General features: G+C 39.0%; 1 protein-coding gene across 1 annotated transcript in view; it reads left to right on the top strand.

The window, feature by feature from the left end:
- LOC103082944 (tolloid-like protein 1) overlaps positions 1-6,867 on the top strand; it is a gene marked incomplete at its 5' end in the record, with an annotated part of 73,724 nt that extends 66,857 nt beyond the window's left edge. Inside the window, 1 exon segment of the mRNA XM_082931048.1 lies at positions 6,728-6,867. Within this exon segment, the coding sequence (XP_082787174.1) occupies positions 6,728-6,867 (140 nt within the window).
- Positions 6,868-20,656: the final 13,789 nt, after the last annotated feature.

Raw genomic sequence — 20,656 nt, 5'->3', positions numbered from 1 at the left:
AAGAACATGGTATATCTCTCCATCTGTTTGTATCATCTTTAATTTCTTTCATCAGTGTCTTATAATTTTCTGCATACAGGTCTTTTGTCTCCTTAGGTAGGTTTATTCCTAGATATTTTATTCTTTTTGTTGCAATGGTAAATGGGAGTGTTTTCTTGATTTCACTTTCAGATTTTTCATCATTAGTGTATAGGAATGCCAGAGATTTCTGTGCATTAATTTTGTATCCTGCTACTTTACCAAATTCATTGATTAGCTCTAGTAGTTTTCTGGTAGCATCTTTAGTATTCTCTATGTATAGTATCATGTCATCTGCAAACAGTGACAGCTTTACTTTTTTTCTGATTTGGATTCCTTTTATTACCTTTTCTTCTCTGATTGCTGTAGCTAAAACTTCCAAAACTATGTTGAATAAGAGTGGTGAGAGTGGGCAACCTGGTTTGTTCCTGATCTTAGTGGAAATGCTTTCAGTTTTTCACCATTGAGTACGATGTTCGCTGTGGGTTTGTCATATATGGCCTTTATTATGTTGAGGAAAGTTCCCTCTATGCCTATTTTCTGCAGGGTTTTTATTATAAATGGGTGTTGAATTTTGTCAAAAGCTTTCTCTGCATCTATTGAGATGATCATATGGTTTTTGTCTTTCAATTTGTTAATATGGTTTATCACATTGATTAATTTACATATATTGAAGCATCCTTGCATTCCTGGAATAAACCCCACTTGATCATGGTATATGGTCCATTTAATGTGCTGTTGGATTCTGTTTGCTAATATTTTGTTGAGGATTTTTGCATCTATGTTCATCAGTGATATTGGCCTGTAGTTTTCTTTCTTTGGGACATCCTTGTCTGGTTTTGGTATCAGGGTGATGGTGGCCTCGTAGAATGAGTTTGGGAGTGTTCCTCCCTCTGCTATATTTTGGAAGAGTTTGAGGAGGATAGGTGTTAGCTCTTCTCCAAATGTTTGATAGAATTCGCCTGTGAAGCCATCTGGCCCTGGGCTTTTGTTTGTTGGAAGATTTTTAATCACAGTTTCAATTTCGGTGCTTTTGATTGGTCTGTTCATATTTTCTATTTCTTCCTGCTTCAGTCTTGGCAGGTTGTGCATTTCTAAGAATTTGTCCATTTCTTCCAGGTTGCCCATTTTATTGGCATACAGTTGCTTGTAGTAAACTCTAATGATCCTTTGTATTTCTGCAGTTTCAGTTGTTACTTTTCCTTTTTCATTTCTAATTCTGTTGATTTGCGTCTTCTCCCTTTTTTCTTGATGAGTCTGGCTAATGGTTTATTAATTTTGTTTATCTTCTCAAAGAACCAGCTTTTGGTTTTATTGATCCTTGCTATCGTTTCCTTCATTTCTTTTTCATTTATTTCTGATATGATCTTTATGATTTCTTTCCTTCTGCTAACTTTGGGGGGTTTATGTCCTTCTTTCTCTAACTGCTTTAAGCGCAAGGTTAGGTTGTTTATTCGAGATGTTTGCTGTTTCTTAGGGTAGGATTGTGTTGCTATAAACTTCCATCTTAGAACTGCTTTTGCTGCAACCCAAAGATTTTGGGTCATCGTGTCTTCATTGTCATTTGTTTCTAGGTATTTTTTAATTTCCTCTTTGATTTCTTCAGTGATCACTTCGTTATTCAATAGTGTATTGTTTAGCCTCCATGTGTTTGTATTTTTTACAGATCTTTTCCTGTAATTGATATCTAGTCTCATAGTGTTGTGGTCAGAAAAGATACTTGATACAATTTCAGTTTTCTTAAATTTACCAAGGCTTGATTTGTGACCCAAGATATGATCTATCCTGGAGAATGTTCCATGAGCACTTGAGAAAAATGTGTATTCTCTTGTTTTTGGATGGAGTGTCCTATAAATATCAATTAAGTCCATCTTGCTTAATGTATCATTTAAAGCTTGTGTTTCCTTATTTATTTTCATTTTGGATGATCTGTTCATTGGTGAAATTGAGGTGTTAAAGTCTCCTACTATGAATATGTTACTCTCGATTTCCCCTTTTATGGCTGTGTGTATTTGCTTTATGTATTGAGGTGCTCCTATTTTGGGTGCATAAATATTTACAATTGTTATATATTCTTCTTGGATTGATCCCTTGATCATTATGCAGTGTCCTTCTTTGTCTCTTGTAATAGTCTTTGCTTTAAAGTCTATTTTGTCTGATATGAGAATTGCTACTCCAGCTTTCTTTTGCTTTCCATTTGCATGAAATATATTTTTCCATCCCCTTACTTTCAGTCTGTATGTGTCTGTAGGTCTGAAGTGGGTCTCTTGTAGACCACATATATATGGGTGTTGTTTTTGTATCCATTCAGCCAATCTGTGTCTTTTGGTGGGAGCATTTAATCCATTTATATTTAAGGTAATTATCAATATGCATGTTCCTATTCCCGTTTTCTAATTGTTTTGGGTTCGTTATTGTAGGTCTTTTCCTTCTCTTGTGTTTCCTGCCTAGAGTAGTTCCTTTAACAGTTGTTGTAAAGCTGGTTTGGTGGTGCTGAACTCTCTCAGCTTTTGCTTGTCTGTAAACGTTTCAATTTCTCCATCAAATCTGAATGAGATCCTTGCTGGGTAGAGTAATCTTGGTTGAAGGTTTTTCTCCTTCATCACTTTAAACATGTCCTGCCAGTCCCTTCTGGCTTTCAGCGTTTCTGCTTAGAAATCAGCTGTTAACCTTATGGGGATCCCTTGTGTGTTATTTGTTGTTTTTTCCTTGCTGCTTTTAATATGTTTTCTTTGTATTTAATTTTTGACAGTTTGATTAATATGTGTCTTGGCGTATTTCTCCTTGAATTTATCCTGTATGGGACTCTCTGTGCTTCCTGGACTTGATTAACTATTTCCGTTCCCATATTAGGGAAGTTTTCAACTATAATCTCTTCAAATATTTTCTCAGTCCCTTTCTTTTTCCCTTCTTCTTCTGGAACCCCTATAATTTGAATGTTGGTGCGTTTCATGTTGTCCCAGAGGTCTCTGAGACTGTCCTCAGTTCTTTTCATTCTTTTTTCTTTATTCTGCTCTGAAGTAGTTATTTCCACTATTTTATCTTCCAGGTCACTTATCCGTTCTTCTGCCTGTTATTCTGCTATTGATCCCATCTAGAATATTTTTAATTTCATTTATTGTGTTGTTCATCATTGCTTGTTCAAGAAAGAACATAAAGTAAAATAAAATAAGATAAAATATAATAAAGTTATTAAAATAAAAATAGTAATTATTAAGAGAAAAACAAACATAAAGGAACAGATGGATAGAGCCCTAGGACAAATGCTGGAAGCAAAGCTATACAGACAAAATCTCACATAGAAGCATGCACATACACACTCTCAAAAAGAGGAAAATTGGAAAAAATAATAAATCTTGCTCTCAAAGTCCACCTCCTCAATTTGTGATGATTCATTGTCTAAAAGAGGGAAGGAAGGAGATAATGAATGAAGATAAAGTAAAATAAAATAAAGTTATTAAAATAAAAAGTAATTATTAAGAAAAAATTTATAAAAAAAAAAACTGATGGATAGAACCCTTGGACAAATGGTGGAAGCAAAGCTATACAGACAAAATCTCACACAGAAGCATACACATACACACTTACAAAAAAAGCAAAAGGGGAAAAAATCATAAATCTTGCTCTCAAAGTCCACCTCCTTAATTTGTGATGATTCGTTGTCTATTCATGTATTCCACAGATGCAGCGTACATCAAATTGATTGTGGAGCTTTAATCTGCTTCTTCTGAGGCTTCTGGGAGAGATTTCCCTTTCTCTTCTTTGTTCTCACAGCTCCCAGGGTCTCAGCTTTGGATTTGGCCCCGCCTCTGTGTGTAGGTTGCCAGAGGGCTTCTGTTCTTTTCTCAGACAGGACAGGGTTGAAGGAGCAGCTGCTTCAGGGACTCTGGCTCACTCAGGTTGGGGGGAGCGAGGGGCATGGAGTGCCGGGTGAGCCTGTGGTGGCAGAGGCCGGCGTGCCATTGCACCAGCCTGAGCCCTGCCGTGTGTTCTCCCAGAGAAGTTGTCCTTGGATCCCGGGACCCTGGCATTGGCGGGCTGCACAGTGTCCCCGGAAGGGAGGTGTGGATAGTGACCTGTGCTCACACACAGGATTCTTGGTGGCAGCAGCAGCAGCCTTAGTGTCTCATGCCCATCTCTGGGTTCAGCGCTTTTAGCTGAGGCTCACGCCCTTCTCTGGAGCTCCTTTAAGCAGCGCTCTTAATCCCCTCTCCTTGCGCACTAGGAAACAAAGAGGGAAGAAAAAGTCTCTTGCCTCTTTGGCAGCTCCAAACCTTTTCCCGGACTCCCTCCCGGCTAGCCGTGGTGCACTAACCCCTTCAGGCTGTGTTCATGCAGCCAACCCCAGTCTTCTCTGTGCGCTCCCACCGAAGCCTGAGCCTCAGCTCGCAGCCCCGCCTGCCCTGGCGGGTGAGCAGACAAGCCTCCGGGCTGGTGAGTGATGGTCGGCACCGATCCTCTGTGCGGGAATCTCCCCGCTTTGCCCTCCGCACCCCTGTTGCTGTGTTCTCCTCTGCGGCTCCGAAGCTTTCCCCCTCCACCACCCACAGTCTCTGCCAGCGAAGTGGCTTCCTAGTGTGCGGAAACATTTCCTCCTTCACGCTCCCTCCCACTGGTGCAGGTCCCGTCCCTATTCTTTTGTCTCTGTTTTTTCTTTTTTCTTTTGCCTTACCCAAGTATGTGGGGAGTTTCTTGCCTTTTGGGAGGTCTTAGGTCTTCTGCCAGCGTTCAGTAGGTGTTCTGTAGGAGTTGTTCCATGTGTAGATGTGTTTCTGGTGTATTTGTGGGGAGGTAGGTGATCTCCACCTCTTACTCTTCCTCCATCTTCCCCTCCGACTATTATCTTGTTTATCACTGTTTGTGTGCTCTTTAGTTCTTCTAGGTCCTTTTTAAAGGTTTCTTGTATTTTCTCCATTCTATTTCCGAGATTTTGGATCATCTTTTCTGTCATTACTCTGAATTGTTTTTCAGGTATACTGCCTATCTCCTCTTCATTTGTTTGGTCTTGTGAGATTTTACCTTGTTCCTTCATCTGCTACATTTTTCATCTGCTACGTCTTCTCATTTTGTTTAACTTACTGTGTTTGTGATCTCCTTTTCACAGGCTGCAGTGTTGTCATTCCTCTTATTTCTGTTGTCTGTCCCCAGTGGGTGAGGTTGGTCCAGTGGCTTATGTAGGCTTCCTGGTGGGGGGTACTTGTGGTTACCTTCTGGGGGGTGGAGCTGAATCTTGTCCCTCTAATGGGCAGGACCGTGTCCTGTGGTGTGGTTTGGGGGTGTTTGTGAGCTTAGTAGGACTTTAGGCAGCCTGTCTGCTAATGGATGGGGTTGTGTTCCTGTCTTGCTAGTTGTTTGGCATAGGGCTTCCAGCACTGGAGCTTGATGTCTGCTGGGTGGAGCCAGGTCTTAGTGTTGAGATGGAGACCCCTGGGAGAGGTCTCACCAATTAATATTCCATGGGACCAGGAGTTCTCTCATGGTCCAATGTCCTGGACTTGGCTCTCCCACCTCAGAGGCTCAGGCCTGACCCCCTGCAGGAGCACTAAGACTTAGCAAGCTGTACGGTGCAGAAGGAAAGGAAAAAGAAAAACAAAGAAACAAACAAAACACACAAACAGACAAAACCTCAAGACAACTGGTAAAAGCAAAACTAAACAGGCAAAATCACACAAAGAAACTAACACACACACACTCACAAAAAGAGAAAACAAAGATGAGAGCAACCAAACCAATTTTGAAAACCCAAAAAGAAAACAACCACTAAAAACTAAACTAACAAAAACATAAAATCAGAAACAAATCAAATGCAGAAAGCAGACTAAAGAAAGGCAATGAAAGCATAAAACAAACGCACAAAAATGATCAAAAACATTTAAAGACAAAAGAAAGATGAAAACCAAAAGGAAAGTACACAAAACAACAAAGTAGTAAAGTAAAAATAGAAAAATATAAAATAAAGTTAAAAATAAAATGAAAACAAAGCAAAACAAAAGAAAAAAACAAACACAAGGAAAAAACACAATATAACAGAAAAGTACAGTACAAACAGGAAAAAATAATAAATAAAATTAAAAGATATTAAAATAAAAGCATAAAAAATAAAAGAAGTAAATAAAAAATTAAAATTAAAAGAATAATTAAAGAAAGAACAACAGAACAAAACAAAACAAAAAAAAAAGAAGTAGTAACATTTTCCTGTGGCCTTAGCTATCAGTGCCCTTGCCCCCACATTGAGCCACAGCCAATCTCTGCATACCCAGGAAGTCCTCCAGTACTTCTAGATCAGTCTCTGGATCTGCTGTGGACACTGTGGGGCCAGCTCAGACTCTCATCTGGCCTTACTCCCTCATGTACTTGCTCCCAAAGTCCACAGTTTTCCCCAAAGTCCACAGCCTCAATTGTGGGAACACTCATAGTCTATTCAGGTATTCCACAGACACAGGGTTTACCAAGCCGATTGTGGGTATTTAATCTGCTGCTCCTGCAGCTGCATGGAGAGATTTCCCTCTCTCTTCTTTGGTCTCACAGCCCCTGGGGTTCAGCTTTGGTTCTGGCCTCACCTCTGCATGTGGGCTCCCCTCAGGCATCTGGTCCTGACCCAGGCAAGAGGGGGCAAAAGCAATGGCTGATTAGGGCTCATTTGCTTACTCAGGCTGGGGGAGGAAGGGATATGGCAGTCACAATTGGGATGTGTGGGGAATGCCTGCAGTGGCTGAGGCTGGTGTGAAGTTGCAACAGCCTGAGGCATACCATGCATTATACTGGGAAAGTTGGCCTCAGACTGTGGGACCCTCAGGAGTGGAAGGCTGCACAGGCTACCAGGAAGTTGTGGACAGTGACCTGCCTTGAACATAGGACTCTTGGTGGCAGCAGTGACACTCTCTGGGGTCTGAGATAACAGTCACTGCTCACACTAGTTCTAGGTGTTTCTGCCCCTGGAGCACCCCACAACAAAGGTTTCCTGCCACTCCAACAGGCCCACGCTTTTCCCAGACTCCTTCCTGGCTAGTGTGTCACACTAACACCCTCCAGGCTGTCTTCATGCAGCCAACCCCAGTCCTCTCCCTGGGGTCTGACCTCCAAAACCCAAGCCTCAGCACCCAGCCCCTACCAGCCCTAGCAGGCAAGCAGACAAGCATCTCAGGTTGGTGAGTGCTGGTTGGCACTGATCCTCCTTGTGGGAGTCTCTCTGCTCTGCCCTCCACACCCTTGTTGCTGCCTTCTCTAAGGCTCTGAATCTCCCCCACCCAGTCCCCACCAGTGAGGGGGCTTCCTAGTATGTGGAAACTTCCTCCTTCACAGCTCCCTCCCAGAGGGGCAGGTCCCATCCAGATTCCTTTGTCTCTCCCTCTTTTTTTTTTTTGTGCCTTAACCAGTTATGTGGGGATTTTCTTGCCTTTTTGGAAGTCTGAGGTCAATTCTGTAGGTGTTCTGTGGGAGTTGTTCCACATGTAGATGTATTTGTGGGGAAGAAGGTGATCTCCACGTCTTACTCCTCTCCCAGCTTGAAGGTCTCCAAGACATTCCAAATGGCCATGGGAAGGAGTGTAAGGTCCTGGCTTCAGAGTCTGTCACTGTTGGCAGAGGTCAGAACATAGGTGGGATCAGTAGGTGAAACCTGCCTGTTTCCATTCTCAATGCCCTCTTGCTGCAAATGCAAAACAGTCTTCCCAGGGGTAGAATACTTGTGCTGTTGCTGGCCAAGAGATGGCTTTTTATCATGCAGAAAGTTTCTGTTGTTATTATTATTGTTGTCTTCTTTTTAGTTTAGCAGTTTATTACAGGCTAGGATAAAGGATACAGATGAACATCCAGTGGAAGAGATGCATAGGGCAAGGTATCAGGGAGAGGAATGGAGCGTCCATGCCCTCTCCAGGCCCAAAACTCTGCCCAAATCTCCATTTGTTCACTGATCTGGAAGTCATCACTTTTTAAATAAGAACCATCAGGGAACCATGAGAGATCAGCATTATCCAAAGGAATTTCCTGCAGATCAACATGAGGAGTCAGGAGATGATTTGTGTTAAGCAGTTGTAAGAGAGAAGCAGATGGAGGGGAGAAGTGTAGCCTGGTTAAGGTTATTTCAACATGAGTTATGTGAGGAGCAGTTAATAAAAGAACTTGACAGGAAGTGAAGTGGCTGACTGAGATATGTTAAATGTGATAAGAATTCAGGAGCACTTCTACTGTATGAGGAATAAAAATGGTTAAGATAATCCTGCATGAGTTTCTCACTGGCCTTAACCAAAAGGACAGTGGTTATAATGGATCTAAGGCAAAGAGGGTATCCCTCTGTGATAGGATCCAATTGCTGGCTATAATACCGTATTATTATACCTGACGGTAGTCCCTGTGTTTTGGGGTGAGTATCCCAAAGGCATTCCCTTCCTTTTTACATATACAAAAGAAAAAGAGGATCTGATAATTGGGATGTCAAGGGAAGCTGGGTTAATCAGACTCCCCTTTAAAACCCTGAAGGCTTATACTGTCTGCTTCCTCCCATAAAGTTAGGTCCATGTTGTCAATGTTGATTAAAGCATACAGAAGTCTAGCTATCAGAGAGAAATTTGGAATCCAATTTTGGCCACAACCAACTAGATTGAAAAAAACCTCACAGTTGGCCTCACAGTTTGGGAAAGTTAGGGCACCATAAAAATCTATCTCGATCTAGGCGTTGCCCTTGTTATAATATCAAATACCCTAAATATTAAACCTGGGTTTGGGCAAACTGCAATTTTTCTTTGGCAACCTTATGTCCTTGTAAGGATAAAAGGTTTAGTAAATGGATGCTGCCTTCCTGTGAGAAAGCTTGAGAAGAAGAGCAAGAAGCAAATCATCTACATATTACAACAAAGTAGAACCCCTAGAACTTTATATCATCCAGATCAGCTACAGGATTTGTGAGAAATAGGAAGGACTCAGTAACCCTGAGACATTACTGTACAGGTGAATTGTCTTTTTTTTTCCAAGTGAAGGCAAAAATATTGATTGTCTAGCTTCATCAACTGGAATACTAAAGAATGCACTGCATAAATCAATTACAGTAAAGAATTTACTTCTGGTGGGAAAAGATGTTAGTAATGATTGAGAGTTAGAAACAACAGGGTGCTGAGGGATAACAATGGTGCTTATTGCTCAGAGGTCCTAGGCAAACCTCTACCTTCAGTCCCTAGATTTTCTCACCAGTAAAATGGGAGTATTACAGAGACTAGTACAAGGGATAATGAGGCTTTGAATCTTATTCTATTATGGGCTGAATGCCTTGAAGGGCTTCTTTACTTATAGAATATTGATTAATTCTGGGAAGAGGTTTCAGACCCTCAAGGTATCTATGTGAATCTTGATTGGAGATGTGCTAGGAGTTTTGCCAACATCATTTGGAGATTTTGCCCATAAGGAAAGTGGTAGCTGATTCAATAGGGACAACTGATCAATATTTCCAGAATCCGCTCTAGTACCATCAGAAATGGAGCAAATAAAAGTTGTCAAAGGTTAATTCACTTGGTTGGTTTATTTGATGACTACTGTCCATTTTAAGAATTAGTTCTCCCTTTTGAGAGAAAGAAACTCTGGCATGATATCTCTCTAAGACATCTCAGTGTAATAAATGGATAAGGGTAGAGGAACTAAGGAGAAAATGGTGATCTCTCTCAAAGGGTCTAAACAAAAGGGAATGGGTTCAGAGACAGAAACCACTTGAGGTTAATTTGAGATCCCCACTATTTAAACTGTTTTATATTCCAAGTCAGGAACCACTTTATAGTGGTGGGGTTGAGAAAGAACAGTGCAGCTCCAAAATCAGTTAAGATTGGAAGGGATTTATTTCCAATCTGGAGAAATGTTTCTCCAAGCTGATTAAGAGTGGAAATTGGGAAGAGCCCCTGTAGTTCCTCAGAGCCCAGTAATTAAAATTGGGAGACACTGGAAAGGCTGATTAGAGAGCTGAAAGAACCTGAAGGACTTAAATTTTTAACACTCTCTTTTCCAATGTCTTGGATCTTTGCAATAAAAGCAGAAATTAGGAAGGGTTTGGTTTTGTTTAGGGACATCAATTTGCTGGAATTGAAGATTAAGAATTTTAGTGGTCTTCATTTTAGATAACTTACATAGAGTGTGAGAGAGCTGGTTTGCCAGATTAAATCTGGAGTGTACCTAGTTTCCCATTTCATCCTGGCCCTTTTTACTAGAAGGGAAAGGCCCTGTCCATTAACAGAGTTAAAAGTTACTCAGGTGGAATCAACATCTGAAGATCAAAATTTAATTTTAAAATAATCTGAAATTGATTATAATAGTCATGAACAGATTCAGCAGATTTTTGTGTGCAAGACTGAATTTTGTTCAAATCAACAGGCTTTGGAAAAGCCCTAAGAATTGCTCAACAATGTCACCTAGCAATTGCTTAAGCCTGATCATATATTATCAGGCTGGTCTCCCAGTTGTAATTCATCCAATATTGGGCCTGGCCTTCACTAACATGCATATGAACTAACTGATATGAGTCAGGTAAACCAGGCTCATAAGTCTAAATGACTATATTGAATTCTGCAGAAAATCTGTGAGGATATTTGGTTACTGTTTTTTGTTTTTTGTTTCTTGTTTTTTTTTGCTTTTGGTGTCTCAGATGTTTATATTGTTTGGAGTTAGATATATATGAAGTACATGATTCTGAAGTTAGGTAAAACAGTGAAGCTTTGTGTTCACTTGAAATAAAAAAATAAATGCTATTAGAAAAAATAGAAATAAATAAATTTTACCTCTGTTATTTATTTTATACTTTTATTTCAAGAATAACTATTTATTTTGAAAAGAATTTTTTTTTATTTTTACCAAATCACACACTGGAGTGATTAACTGAAGTCACTAAGTTCCAATTAAAATAATTTCATATTCCTAATCAAATATATAATCTTTGTAAACTTTCCTACAAATAAAATTTGTTTTTAAAAAGTTGCTCTCTTTTCATCTTAAATACAGAGAAATAAAAGATACTTGGTTATTACTGAATTCTAAAGAAGGCTTCATTTCAAATAAAGGATGAAATTAATTTTGATTTAGAGACAGAAAAAAGTCTTTTAAGATCTATACTTCAACAAGTTGTTAATCTTGTGCTACTTTTAGCACTTGTCACACATATAAACAAGGAAATTGGCTCTATCTTATTCTAGCTCTGTATTGAATTAAAAGAAGAGCATGATGTGGAGAAAGAGTAAATTTAGTCCTTTCTTTAGTAATGCACATATATTTCCATACATTTCACAATCTAAAGGAGCCTATGAATTCATTCAATAAATACAAAACTATAAATTGTAATTCCAAAAAAGGGAAAGGTTTAAACATTTTTTTCTGATTTTAATATATCATTTTACGTTTGAAGACTGAAAATTAATTTCATACATTTTATTTTTTTAGCAGGAAACTTCTGTATTAGAAATAAATCTAAATGTTACTTTGGAAAAATCTTTGACTATGGCTCACAGCTCAACTTTAGTTCAGGAAATATAAGAAAATAAGGTCTTAGCTTCTGGATCCTCAGAGGCTTAATTTTAAAGGGACAGATTCTTATAAGTTCAGAGAAAAGCAGACATTTGGCAAGAGAATTAGAATGGGGGAACTGAGGGTATAGAGGAAGTGTAGGCAGCATAGAAGGAAAGGAGAAAGATGGCACTGGAGGTGGACCTGAGTATGAGGAGCTGAGGGAGACAGACAAGATGACACCAAGGGTGGAACCTGAGACAAGGAAGCCAAGGAAGAGGATCATGAGGCTTTGGAAGCCATTTTAATCTTTCTTTGTTTGCCTCAGTTAATCTTAGAATCTTATTTTGCAGAGAGGAAATTTTAGGCTCCTTGTAATGTTTGGAAGCCTCAAATATCAATTGAAATAGGCATTCCATTCAGTTTTGGAAATTTTAGAGCTCTGGTAGTCCAATTCAGATTTTTTTTATCATCTTTATTGGAGTATAATTGCTTTACAATGGTGTGTTTGTTTCTGCTTTAAAACAAAGTGAATCAGCTATACATATAAATATATCCCCATTCATTTACATTTCAAAATTGAAATATAGTTTATTTATGTTTCAGGTGTACAGCAAAGTGATTCATGTTCTTTATCAGATTCTTTTCCATTATAGGTTGGTACAACATATTGAATATCGTTCCCTGTGCTATACAATAGGTCCTTGTGTTTTATCTATTTTATATTTAGTCATGTGTATCTGTTAATCCCAAATTCCTAATTTATCCCTCCCTCCCCTCTTTCCCCCTTGGTAGCCATAAGTTTGTTTTCTATGTCTGTGAGTCTACTTCTCTTTTGTAAATAAGTTCATTTGTATCATTTTCTTAGATTTTACATATAAGTGATATCATATGATATTTGTCATTCTCTGGCTTACTTCACTTAGTATGATAATCTCCAGGTCCATCCATGTTGCTGCAGATGGCATTATTTCATTCTTTTTCTCATGGCTGAGTAATACTCCATTGTATATATGTGCCACATCTTCTTTATCCATTCATCTGTCGATGGACACTTAGGTTGCTTCCATGTCCTGGCTATTGTAAATAGTGCTGCTGTGAACATTGTGATACATGTATCTTTCTGGATTAGAGTTTTCATCATCTAATGCTATTTATTTAATTTTAATTTTAATTTATTTAAAGTTTTCTCCATTGTATCCTCTATTTTCATGTAGTTAACCTATTTCAAATGGAGCCCGTCTCTACGGTGTGTTTTACACTTCCCCAGGTGTGTTTTTTTTTTCACACACACACACCTTAGATATTTTTACAAGAGATAAATAAACTGACACCAGGCATTGGAAATGGATGACCACAGCAGAAGCAACAATGACTGCAATTACCAAACACGAAACACACTCACACTATGTCATAATATTGACATTCAGTCCAGGAATCTTCCACTGTAACAGCTCCATTACTTGGCAGTGAAAACTGATTTGTATATTTTTTACCTCTGAGTCTTTGTGGGATTTTTTTTTTTCAATTCAAACAGAAAGTCACAAAAATTGTAGTCATCCTCATCAGTTCACTCAATCCCATGTAATTAATTTTTTTAAACATCTTTATTGGGGTATAATTGCTTTACAAAAGTGTGTTAGTTTCTGCTTTATAACAAAGTGAATCAGTTATACATATACATATGTTCCCATATCTCTTCCCTCTTGCGTCTCCCTCCCATCCCACCCCTCCAGGCGGTCACAAAGCACCGAGCTGATATCCCTGTGCTATACGGCTGCTTCCCACTAGATATCTACCTTATGTTTGGTAATGTATATATGTCCATGCCTCTGTCTCACTTTGTCACAGCTCACCCTTCCCCCTCCCCATATCCTCAAGTTCGTTCTCTAGTAGGTCTGTGTCTTTATTCCTGTCTTACCCCTAGGTTCATCATGACAGTTTTTTCCTTAAATTCCATATATATGTGTTAGCATACAGTATTTGTCTTTCTCTTTCTGACTTACTTCACTCTGTATGACAGACTCTAGATCTATCCACCTCATTACAAATAGCTCAATTTCGTTTCTTTTTATGGCTGAGTAATATTCCATTGTATATATGTGCCACATCTTCTTTATCCATTCATCCGACGACGGGCACTTAGGTTGTTTCCATCTCCGGGCTATTGTAAATAGAGCTGCAATGAACATTTTGGTACATGACTCTTTCTGAATTCTGGTTTCCTCAGGGTATATACCTAGTAGTGGGATTGCTGGGTCATATGGTAGTTCTATTTGTAGTTTTTTAAGGAACCTCCATACTGTTCTCCATAGTGGCTGAACCAATTCACATTCCCACCAGCAGTGCAAGAGTGTTCCCTTTTCTCCACACCCTCTCCAGCATTTATTGTTTCTAGATTTTTTGATGATGGCCATTCTGACTGGTGTGAGATGATATCTCATTGTAGTTTTGATTTGCATTTCTCTAATGATTAATGATGTTGAGCATTCTTTCATGTGTTTGTTGGCAGTCTGTATATCTTCTTTGGAGAAATGTCTATTTAGGTCTTCTGCCCATTTTTGGATTGGGTTGTTTATTTTTTTGTTATTGAGCTGCATGAGCTGCCTGTAAATTTTGGAAATTAATCCTTTGTCAGTTGCTTCATATGCAAATATTTTCTCCCATTCTGAGGGTTGTCATTTGGTCTTGTTTATGGTTTCCTTTGCTGTGCAAAAGCTTTGAAGTTTCATTAGGTCCCATTAGTTTATTTTTGTTTTTATTTCCATTTCTCTAGGAGGTGGGTCAAAAAGGATCTTGCTGTGATTTATGTCATAGAGTGTTCTGCCTATGTTTTCCTCTAAGAGTTTTATAGTTTCTGGCCTTACATTTAGGTCTTTAATCCATTTTGAGCTTATTTTGTGTATGGTGTTAGAGAGTGATCTAATCTCATACTTTTACATGTACCTGTCCAGTTTTCCCAGCACCACTTATTGAAGAGCCTGTCCTTTCTCCACTGTACTTTCCTGCCTCCTTTATCAAAGATAAGGTGACCATATGTGCATGAGTTTATCTCTGGGCATTCTATCCTGTTCCATTGATCTATATTTCTGTTTTTGTGCCAGTACCATACTGTCTTGATTACTGTAGCTTTGTAGTACAGTCTGAACTCAGGGAGCCTGATTCCTCCAGCTCCGTTTTTCGTTCTCAGGATTGCTTTGGCTATTCAGGGTCTTTTGTGTTTCCATACAAATTGTGAAATTTTTTGTTCTAGTTCTGTGAAAAATGCCAGTGGTAGTTTGATAGGGATTGCATTGAATCTGTAGATTGCTTTGGGTAGTAGAGTCATTTTCACAAGGTTGATTCTTCCAATCCAAGAACATGGTATATCTCTCCATCTACTTGTAACATCTTTAATTTCTTTCATCAGTGTCTTTTAATTTTCTGCATACAGGTCTTTTGTCTCCTTAGGTAGGTTTATTCCAAGATATTTTATTCTTTTTGTTGCAATGGTAAATGGGAGTGTTTTCTTGATTTCACTTTCAGATTTTTCATCATTAGTGTATAGGAATGCCAGAGATTTCTGTGCATGAATTTTGTGGCCTGCTACTTTACCAGATTCATTGATTAGCTCTAGTAGTTTTCTGGTAGCATCTTTAGTATTCTCTATGTATAGTATCATGTCATCTGCAAACAGTGACAGCTTTACTTCTTCTTTTCCAATTTGTATTCCTTTTATTTCCTTTTCTTCTCTGATTGCTGTGGCTAAAACTTCCAAAACTATGTTGAATAAGAGTGGTGAGAGTGGGCAACCTTGTCTTGTTCCTGATCTTAGTGGAAATACTTTCAGTTTTTTACCATTGAAGATGATGTTGGCTATGGGTTTGTCATATATGGCCTTTATTATGTTGAGGAAATTTCACTCTATGCCTACTTTCTGCAGGGTTTTTATCATAAATGGGTGTTGAATTTTGACAAAAGCTTTCTCTGCATCTACTGAGATGATCATATGGTTTTTCTCCTTCAATTTGTATTATAAATAACAATGGAATTTAGTATGCTATTGTACCTTCAGACCTACTGTAGGACGTGCTGTTCTTTGCTCTTCCACTTGTGGCAGGATTCGTAGAGTTTCTAACAGGTACAGATCCCTATGCCTGATACTGTGAGGAAATGTTATACTTGAGCTCCACTCTTATCTCTCTCAGGCATATTTTGGTATTTTCTAAAACGTAAATCCATACTGTCAACCTCCAGCATGGTACCAGGCACATAATAGAAACCCAATAAATGTTTCACTGTCAGTGGAGTATAAGTTGATAGAGTATATTTGAAGGTTGATTAGGCAGATTAGAGTGATTGAAAATCTTTCAATATTTTAAGTTTGCATCTCTTTCATTCCAGAAATTCTATGTCTAGAAATTTATATATACCTATACACATGTATAAAGAGGTTCACATTGCAGCCTATCTGTAACAGAGGACCAAAACAAAAAACAAACAAAAACCCCCAAATTGAAAACAACTACAAGTCCGTCAATATTGGACCGGCCATGTAAATTATGTAACGTGACACAGCTATTAAAGAGAATGGAATGGATGTACGCAAAAACTGGGAAAATCACTATCCAAGACAGATTGCAGGCTATGTATAGTATGCTGCTCTTGTGTAAAATACATGATCTCCATTACGTAGAAATATTTACATACAAGGTACAACAACTGTGAATGTCAGCACTTGGGAAATATCTGAAAGAACCACACAAGATACTGGGAGAGTGGGACAACTTTCCATGTCCCATATGATTGGAATTCTGAAGGGTACACACACGAACTAATGGACCTCTGCTACCATCTTCTGGCTAAGGAGGGAATTGCAGGCATCAGACTCCTCTTTACTAATGAAGCGTCTTGGCGTGAGGACGTCATCTGGACGGCGGTGGCGAATGCGCAGTAGAAGGAGGTCCACGCAGTGGAAGGAGGTCTGCGAGCTGCGTGGGCTTGTGCCTAGGCGCTTGTGTTTCGGGGCCTTGTGCTGGCACCGGGGGCGCCGGGTTGGCGACTTTGGCACTCTTGGCGTTGGGTGGGCGGCATCTTGGGGGTCACGTGAGCCAGTGGCATCATGCCCGTGGGCGCTGGGGGTCAGCGTCGCAGCTTTTCCGGACGTTCGTTGGCCAGGAGGAAGGGCGGAAAGCACATCCCGGAAAGGTAATACGCCTTGGGCCCTGTGCGTTGCCGGTGGAGCTCAGAGCCCCTGGGCCTGGGCTTCGTCTCCTGTGCTGTCTCCTGTGACTGTTGCCCCAGCGGGCTGCCCCGTCCGCGCTGTGCTAGGGGGTATCTGTCGTCTTGCGGCTCAACTCACAGTAGCTGAAAGGGACAGTGTGTGATGTTCTGATTTCCCCCCATCGTTTTAAAAGAGAGGCTCTGGGCATTGCTCCTCAGGTAAAATGCAGAGGGAGTGCTTTTTAAGATGGGACTGTCAGTGTTGGGGACACTTCTTAATTACCAAAATGGAATCCCCTTCAGTTCCTCAAGCTGTGTTGTTTTGGCACAGAAAATGTGAGTAAGAGGACCTGGAACTAAGCTTGAGTGAAAAAACGCACGAGTACTGCCAAATTTTCCATCGAAACAGTTGATTTGTGTTGTCTCTAGGAATTATAAAGGATGTACTGTTGCTTCCTAACCAGTGTCATTTGAGAGATCTACCTCTGTACGTTCAAATGATTAATTGTGAGACTTTTCTCATGTGGGCAGTAAACCTTTAATTTCCTAAGACCTTCCTTTCCTCCATCTCATACCCCATTAACCCCACTTCATTTTATCTCCTGAATTTCTTCCGAATCTGTCAACTCTTCCTCAACATCCTAATACTGAAATTGCCTGTGTGTTGCAATTAGGTCCTAAGAAGTGTCCATATTTCTTCTTTCCTTCCAATCCATTCTTCACACAAGAAACCTTAAAAGCAAGTTGGAACATTGCTCATAGACATCGCTCAAAAGCATTGTTTTGAGAATAGAAAACAAACTGTTGGCCTTTAACACTCTGCATGGTCTACAATCCTCTCTGCTTCTCTAGCCCCATCTTGTGCCACTATTGCCCTTACATTCTATGCTTCAGATACACTGAATTAACCTTAGTTCTAACTCATCTTACAGAAGTCAGTTCAGATCTTATTTTTCACTGTGATTCCTAGCATTAAGGAATTTTATTATCAGGTTTTGTATAAGGACTAAAAGTAAATTATGAAGTGGAAGAATTGAGTTTAAACTATTTCAGTCTACACGCATGTATTAATGATATGATACCTTTGTAGTCAACAGCGGGCTATGTTCTATCAGGGATACAGAAGTTCTGGCCATCTCTGGTTTTAGATATCCCTGATTTGTTGAGACCTTTGCATTGCTTTGTTGCCTTTTATCTGTTTTCAAGATGGGAGAACAGGAACAAGGGAAGTATAGGCTATTACTAGGTGGGGTTGAATAAGTGGAGCAGCAAAATGCAAAGCAGAAAGAAGAGGGACCTACTATAGAGGGATATGATTTCCATTTTCAAAGTGCATTCATCCTATGCAGGGAGACAGCCTAACATAAAATTTGCCTAACAAAAAATATATTAACAGGTGGAAAGACTATCTCCCAGTTGAACAGCGGATGCCTGGGACTCATTTCATTGCTTTCAAAGTTCCTTTAAAAAAGGTAAGCAAAAGTTAATACCGTATTCTTCGAGAAATCTGAATTCACCATATAGAGCCCTGGCTCTCAACCCCGTCGTACTCCATTTTGCCTTTTTATAGCAAATACTTTTTACTACCTCTTTTGCTATCCAGAAATGGAATTCATAGATAAATACAACCTACTTTTCTACTTAATTAAAAAAACAATGGAATGCTCTAAGTATAAATAAAGAAAGTAATTTATAAGAAAGTAATATGTATCTCAGTATGTAAATGTTTGGGGATGACTATACAAGAAATAAAGAAATAGTCAGTTACTTGAACCATGAATGCAAAAAACTGCTTGGAGCTGGCGATACAGCGGTAGGCAAAATTGATGTTGTCCCTGCTTTCTGGGAGTTTACAGTCAGGTTAGGAGATCAACATGAAATAAACAAACAGAAATAACTATATAGAAGTGAGCTTATTTTCTTGCATCTAATCTCTCTGGAAGAAAGGATCGTAATACCGCTTGTAAACTCCAGAGGAAGAAACTTTACGTTGAATCTCATATGTTAGCATCACAGGGTTTGATTAAATGGATAATATAATAAAGGATTTTAAATGCATGTTCTTTCTTATTTTATTCTTTCTGACAGAGTTTTGAAAAGAATCTTGCTTCAGAATAATGTTCCTTCCCCTTGGATCTTTTTTTAACAAACTCCAAGAACACAACGAAGAACTTGGGCTGATTATTGACTTAACATATACTCGCCGCTGTTATAAGCCAGAGGTAAATGGAACCCGTAATTGAAAATGACCTTCTTTCTGATACTGTAATAATTCATAGTAGTTCAGTAGTTATCATCTTATGCCAAGGTGAGTCCTGGCCTTCTTTCATGGGTTCAAAAAGGGAAGCTAGTTGTTTCCTTAAATACACATTTGTAATTGCTATTTCAAAATGAGATTAAAGATATTAATTGAACTATAGTATTTGGCAGTAGGCTCTAGATATGCTTAAGAAGTGCTATAAGCTTCCATGTTCTATATTTTGAAAACGAAGTAAACTTTTAGTAAGAATAGTAGTAGCCTAAAAGGAAAGAAAGGTATGTCCATTATGTCTTTAGCACTTATTTTAAGCAGTTGCCTGAGCATGTTTAAGCATCAGGGTAAAAGACAATTGTTCTCTAAGTTGTATGCTTTCTTTTCCTAATACCTTCTGATATAGTACAGAAACCCATAGATTCTCTTGGCCCATGTAGGACATACCAGTGCACAAGAATTATCCTTCTTCTGACCTGTTCCATGGCCTTGGGAGACAGTAACACCTAATGTTTGTTAATATTTGAATAGCAGTTTGCCATTTAGAAAGTTCGTTCATATCCATTGACTTAGTTAATCTTCACAACAGTCCTTTGTTGTTGAAGTGGAAGTAGTACTGATACCTCCTACTGAGTGCTTACTCTGCAGTAAGCTCAGAGGATAGACAGCTACAGTTACGAATTTTACGGACGATGAAACTGATTCTCGGACAAGGAAGAATTGAAATTTCAACTCAGTTGTTCCGCTTTTTTTCATTGTGGTAAAATATACATAAATCATATTTATTTTAACCATTTATAAATATGCAGTTCAGTGACATTAAATACAGTCACAGTGTTGTGTAACTATCACCACTGTCTATAGCAAAAACTTTTTCATCATCCTCAATAAAAACTCTGTAACCATCAAACAGTAACAACCCTATTATCCCTCCCACTGACCCTTAGAAACCTCTATTCTATTTTCTGTCTCTATGAATTTGCCTATCCTAGGTACCTCGTGTAAGTGGAATCGACAATATTTATCCTTCTATGTCTGGCTTATTTCACTAAACCTAGTGTTTTCAAGGTTCATCCATGTTATAGCATGTCACAAAATGCCATTCCTATTTTGGCTTAATAAATCCCACTGTGTGTATATACCATATTTTGTTATTCATCGGTTGATTGACACTTGGGTTGTTTCCACCTTGTAGCAATTGTGAATCATGCTGCCATGATCATTGGTGTACAAATATTTGCTCAAATCCCTGCTTTCACTTCTTTTAGATGTGCAGTGTAGGTAGTAGCAGACTTGTTGGATCATACGGTAGCTCTACTTTTAACCTTTGAGAAACTGCCAAACTGTCTTCAACAGTGTCGTCTTGTTTTTAAACAATTATCACAAATTTTAAACATATACAAAAGTATACAAAATACTGTGTTCCTTGTATACCCATGAACTCATCCAGCTTTAATATTTACCAACAGATGGCTGTCATGTTTTATCTATACCCCCACCTGTTTCACCCCATTCCATATTATCTTGAAGCAGCTCCGAGACAACATGTAATTACACCTATATATTTTTTAATTAATTAATTAATTAACTTTTTTTTTTTTTTTGGTTCTGCTGGGTCTTCGTTTCTGTGCGAGGGCTTTCTCTAGTGGCGGCAAGCGGGGGCCAGTCTTCATCGCGGTGCGCGGGCCTCTCACTATCGCGGCCTCTCTTGTT

This window comes from Lipotes vexillifer, unplaced genomic scaffold, assembly GCF_000442215.2.
Source record: "Lipotes vexillifer unplaced genomic scaffold, Lipotes_vexillifer_v1.1 scaffold2228, whole genome shotgun sequence".
In the NCBI taxonomy this organism is placed as follows: domain Eukaryota; kingdom Metazoa; phylum Chordata; class Mammalia; order Artiodactyla; family Lipotidae; genus Lipotes; species Lipotes vexillifer.
This window is presented reverse-complemented; position numbering and strand designations above follow the sequence as displayed.